The sequence below is a fragment of the Bombus vancouverensis genome, chromosome 14, assembly GCF_051014615.1.
Source record: "Bombus vancouverensis nearcticus chromosome 14, iyBomVanc1_principal, whole genome shotgun sequence".
Classification (NCBI taxonomy): Eukaryota; Metazoa; Arthropoda; class Insecta; order Hymenoptera; family Apidae; genus Bombus; species Bombus vancouverensis.
This window is the reverse complement of record NC_134924.1, coordinates 10,939,628-10,945,627: the sequence shown is the minus strand read 5'-3', so window position 1 is coordinate 10,945,627 and position 6,000 is coordinate 10,939,628. Positions and strand designations below refer to the sequence as shown.

General features: G+C 42.9%; 1 protein-coding gene across 2 annotated transcripts in view; it reads right to left on the bottom strand.

The window, feature by feature from the left end:
• Positions 1-1,160: 1,160 nt before the first annotated feature.
• The window catches only part of LOC117165227 (uncharacterized), a 43,190-nt gene continuing 38,350 nt past the window's right edge, over positions 1,161-6,000 (bottom strand). For both annotated transcript variants that reach the window (XM_033348701.2, XM_033348732.2), the window contains exon 5: positions 1,161-4,865. In XM_033348701.2, the coding sequence (XP_033204592.1) occupies positions 4,686-4,865 (180 nt within the window). In that variant the 3' untranslated portion in view covers positions 1,161-4,685. The remainder of the gene's footprint in view (positions 4,866-6,000) is intronic.

Sequence of the window (6,000 nt, the reverse complement as noted above, 5' to 3'; positions counted from 1 at the left end):
AGAACTTTAAATAAATTTGTAAAAAAATAATCGATCTCCAGGATCCTTCGAAATTTTATACGTCGATAAATTTTTTCTCCACCGTATTATAATTCGTTACGCAACGATCAATTCGCTTAACAATTACAGCGAATACTATCAGCTTTTCTCTCGCTTTGCCTAGTAGTAGATGTCACGAATTTCCGTCGTAATCGGCTAGCAATACCTGTTAATGCAAAAAATCGAGTTATAGACGTTTAACGATCAAAGAGCGTGCGACGAAAAGTTTTGTCGGGCAAATTTCAACGAATCGACAAATGGTGTTTGCGAGGCGCAAACGCGCGGGATTTGCGGCATGCGTTCGCCGTCCCGCTTTGATCGCTTCGCGCATTGGTAGATTAAATCTCCCTCGAGATTCACTGCTAAATTTCCCCTGGCGAATGATGATGTTGTCGCTGATCGCAGATGCGAGTAGAACGTAGGAACTGAGCATCGAACGAGCACGGGAATCGTGCGCGGACAACGTGGATCGTTCAGCCGGAAATCGCGATCTCGAGTCGCAGGTACGTGATCGTCGTTTCGAAAAATCCCCTAAAACGAATAATTTGTTAAATATTCAATCTTTGCAACACGTTTCATCCCCGCTCCGTTCCTTAGCTCCCCGAACGTAAACACTTTTTAGACCAAAATCTTAGGCCAACGCCGAAGGAGATGTGCTACATTAATTTTAGGCCACTGTCTAATCGTATCTAAGTATCGAAAGTTTCCATAAATTTACAATCAGCCCTTGTCCCATAAACGTCTTTTTCTGCGTTTTACTTTATGTAACCTCTTTTTATCATTTGCTAACTCTTTGTAGCGATTCGACTCGATCAACGTCGATTTCCAGCTTGAACACCGTCACCGCAATGTTCATTTTCAGATATACGAGACTCGTTCGGTTTTCGGATTGAAGGTAGGCCGGGTATGCGGCAGTCGAATATGTTCGAAACGTCTGAGCTCGAGACAATTCGCCAGGTGTCGCATTCAAATCTACAATTTCGATGTGGGACTTGAAGAGAGATGGGAACAGGGACTGTAACGCGTGACGGTGGTTTATATTATAACGCTAAACAACAGTATGAAACGCGAAACGTAAAACGTGGCCGCGGTTAATGGTAAATAAAATAAAAGAAGACAAATCAGAGTCCAATGTGTCGTTTTTATTCCTCGTAAATAATAAATAAAATAATAATCAATAAATCGATCGTTAAAATTAAAATATTAGTGACTCGTGACTAGGTTAAGACTCACCGCTTACAGAAACGTGTGTGTATATGTATACGTGTACGTACGCGTGTCTCTTCTCTCTTTTCATTTTCTTCTTTTCTTTTTTTTTTTATTTGCTCCCTTTCTCTGTCGTGTACACTTGTATAAACTCATGCTTAATTGTAATGATAATCATAATAATGATAATAAGAATAATGATCGTCGTGATACAATAACTAAAATACACAATAATAACTAAAATGTCAAAACACAGACGAAAAGTATCGTTGAACGAACGTGGTACGGAAGAGTTTTGATAGAAGGGGTTTCGTCTTAACGTAAAAGGGAAAATGGAAATGCAAAAGGGAGACAGGAATTTACGAACAAGGGACATCGTGTCGTTCGGTGATACTTATGCGACGCGAAACTAGGGGTGAACTACAATGCCAAACAAATAAAATCAATGACTACCGCTGATCACCATCGTGATAATCGCGATTTAAACAAAAATCGTCGCATAATATACATAACATAACTGATAATAATAGTACTGATAATAATGATAATAATAATAGCAATAATAATAATAATAATAATAATAATAATATTAATAATAATAGTGCACATAATAGCGAGAATAATAGTGGTAGTAAAGGTGAGAAGGTAATTAGGTTAACTTACAAGAACTCGCTACCACCCGAGACATATGTATAATTATAATAATCATAATATATCGTACGATAAGTTATCTACAAAACCGTCTATACGTATATAGGGGAAAAAGAAAACAAACGTTCGTAGTAAGAGAACATGTGTAGACTCGGGCAATGAATTCTCGCGTGAAAATCCGCACTTGCCTCTGCGTATGCGTATATGTGTATAACGTGGTCTGTACAACGTTCGAAAACGGGTATCTAATACACCGTGTGATGTGTGTGTATGTGAATGTGTAAGTGTGGGAATGTGTATACGTGTGCTTGAATGTGTACGCGCGCGCGAGTGTCGTGTGCTATAGGTCGGATACAAGTGGAATAAGGGAGGCGTGGGTGGCTAACCCTTTGTCACACATTCCTTACGCAATTTTAATCGCGCCAACATCCGTCTTTCGTTTTATATGCCTATTATATATATACATATAATTTTATGTAATTATACATATATATATATCTATGTATATCTTTTATACTTCAATTTTTCTCATATATATATAGGTATATATATATTTATACATATGTGTATATATACATATATACGTTTTTAATATAATCTACTTTATATTAGTTTACGCACCGGCGTACGATTGTTTTTTTTTTTTGTTTTTGTTTTAGCCTCTTTTTAATCTATATCGACTTTCTCCTCCCTGCCCATTGTTACTCGATGATAATTGTTACCTTTTCTTTTCCTCGTATATGCATGTTCGTTTGAATTAACTTTGCCGAATCTAAATGTCTACGACACGTTTTATTTATTTCTGAAAAATTAATCGCCGGTGCTGGATCGTTTTCGTTAAAATATCTCGTACGTTTACGCGTTCGTTCGCCCCTCCCTGTTGTCGTCCCTGTTACTCGTACTCCTGTCACTGCGACTAGCCTAACCTCGTTTATATTCTATCAATTAATCGTTAATAAAAACATCTCTCTACGTAATTTACTTTTGTTTTACGCGCAATATTATACGTGCACCGCGGACATTTTCTCTCCGTTTACAATCGCGTTTCGTTTTCGTTCTCTTGTTTTCACGAGAGCGAACTTCGAACCGAGAAAAATACAACGACAGAGAATTTTTCTTCTTGCCAAGTTAAATCGACGTTTGTTTCGCGATCGCGAGCATCGCCGGGATCGCGTCCGCGATACGCTCCAGTTTTTCGACATTCGCGCGTCACGCTCGTCCGAATACGGAATTTTCGAGGCTTTCACCGGGTTAGGAATGTTCATCGTTGGTTATAATCTACCTTTTAATTTCCATCGAATAGAACCAAGCATATTCGCGACGATTTCCAACGTGTTCTTCGATTTTTCGTTTATTTCGACATGGTGCGATTACGAGACAAAAATCTTATGTACAACTTAATAGAAGGGATTTTATATTGTTGCTAGCCTTCCTACGCAGGTTTTCCTGCGTGTTCCGGCCGTTTCTATCTTTCTTATGGAAAAATGTTACTTCCGTTGAAGAAAAGAACATCGGGTTTCGTTCCCGTCGATTCGGTACGAACCGCCATCCTAGCATTCTCGTTGGGAACAACGAATCATCCAGGCTCTCCCTGTGTCGGAGCCAGTCTGTTGCAGTGATCGCGCTATAGAAACTAATGCTACCGAGACGACGTTCGACAGGGGTGCGATCGAATCACGAGGTCCGCGCTTTGAGAAAAGAAAAAGAAAAAAAAGAAAAAAAAAAGAATGCCACGAGGTACGCAGCGTGACGAATGCCGAGTGAAACTGGCCATCGTTGTTCCATACCGTTTCGAAACGACTCGAAACGAAGGGTTTTGTTAGCCGTTTGTTGCGAGTCGTTTCCGGAAGATCCACGAGAAGGGTTCCTCTTCTGCCTCTCAACCGGAAGCTGCGGAGGATCCGTCCAGCGGAACTCGCTCCATCATCGGTAGATAATAAGTATCATCGGTTTCTCTAGAAACGTGGACAAATATAGCTATCGTCGTTTACACACCTCGTCAACGTTCGTTCGAACGAAAGCCACCCATCGGTCGTCGTCGCGGGTTATTACGCTCCTTAATGCCTACTCGGAGAAACGAGTGTCTTAAAATTAGGCGATATTCATCGGTGAACCGTATTATGTACGCAACAAATCGAAACAATAGGTACTCTCGACGCTCGAAGCTGTGTATTGTGTAATTCCTTGCCGTTCGTTGACCACGCTTTCGTCCTGTTTTCTTCCGCTTCCTCCAAAGACCGTCGATTTCGGTATCGGTGTTGTCCACGGTAAGGAAAGGGTGGATAGTTCGTGGCCTCGTTAGTAACTCAGGGTGTCCCGATCGAGAGACGTTCGATCGGGTAATTAAAGGCACGAAGCGTATAATAATTATCCACCCATCTCGCGCGTAGACATTGTCTCGTGATTAGGTCACAGCCTGATCCTTCGTCGGCACTCCTCATCGTTCCTGCTGATGATCGATGCCTCCGTACGTCGCGTGTTCATTCGTTCCGTTCGTTCTTCCTGAACGTCGTGTGTACAATCTCCCTAACTCTCTCATGTTCTCTCTCTCTCTCTCTTTCTTTCTCTCCCTCTCACGTTCTCTCTCACGCTCGTTTTGCGATATGTTAGTTTAAGGATACCTGAACGCGCTTTACGCGAAGGACGTGTACCTCCTGGCGGATGCGATCCTTCTTCGCTGACCGTTCCTTCTTTCGCTATATATTTTTGGTTTCTTGGTTTTACCGGGAGCCGACGAGCGCTGATGAGCCCGCGCACCACGAAGAGCAAGAGCCACGCGACCTCCTGATTTAACCGAGCTGCTGCAGGAAGTTCGGGGTCTTGAAGTACTCCGGTACCGGGTCGTCCAGCCTCGAGATCACTTTGTAGATGGACTTTTTCCAGCTCTGTTCGGTGTCCTTGCCACCCTGAATCGCCTTGAAGAATTCTTTTAGCGTTTGTTCGACCACAAACCTGAAGTTGCTCGGCACCTGCAAATTCCAACGGAACATTAGCAATTTTGAAAAAAGCAGCGAGTCTGTTATCTCGTTGTATCTCTTTCTTACATGCCGCGAGAAATCGAGTCTGTTACTCAAGAACACGTTCGTGCTGAAAAAGTTCATCGACGAACGGAATTCGCGTCAAATGATCAATCGACACGCCGTTCATCCTCAACGACCAGGGAATCTCGAACGTGGTTAAGAGGACGGGGGAAAAAAAGTATACACATCTCCGGTAGAGACGAGAAAGATAATTTCACTGCGCTCATTACGATTCATCGAAGGAGTCGCGCGTATCCGAAGAATTAAAGCGATGTCACGCATGTATCGCTTAACGAGCACGAGGCGAGCGGGCGCGCAGGTTCGTCCGCGTTGCCTGAGCCGCGTGCTAAGAGTTTCCACTTATAATTAGTACGTTTGGGTTATTAACGAACACGAGTAATTAATTACGCGTCAAGGGGGTGACGATTGTGGCCAGGCCCGGAAGAACGATGCCTCCAGGTTTCACCGGAGACTCGTTAAATAATATTAAATAGCTGCTTTACGCGTGCACGCGCGGCGTCGCGCAACCTGCTGCAAATACAATCAACGGTCGTTACGCTGTGGCGAAAGTAAATTGCGCCCCACAATGGGAAAGTAGAGACGTACGAGTGATTTGCCAGGTAACACCGGCTTTGCGACGTGTAACTTCGGATTCAACCTAACCGGTTCGAATTCGTTTAAAAGCGTTCCGCGAGATGAGAAAGACGGGGTAACGTGGCGCGGTCATGGCCGACCGCCGAATAATTGCACGGTCGCGCGCTGTCTCCGTGCTGGAAACGATCCGACTGCCGGCAATTTTGTCGCTTCTATCGAAATTTCGACTCTGACAGCTCGATTCCAGCGGCATGTCACGAGTTTGATTGGCGAATCATAGGACACGCAGGTGGTCGTGCATCGAAACCGTTTCTTTGTTTTTCTAACGACATTATGAGTGCTGCAACTTTTATCGTATTAAGGTATGGCGAATCGCGGTTCAACTTTACGAAAACTATACCTTCGTTTCTGAAAAATTCTATTCTCCAAAAACGTAATTAACGTTCATCTTTTTAAATAATCAATCACCTGTTTCTATAACTTTCAGTCG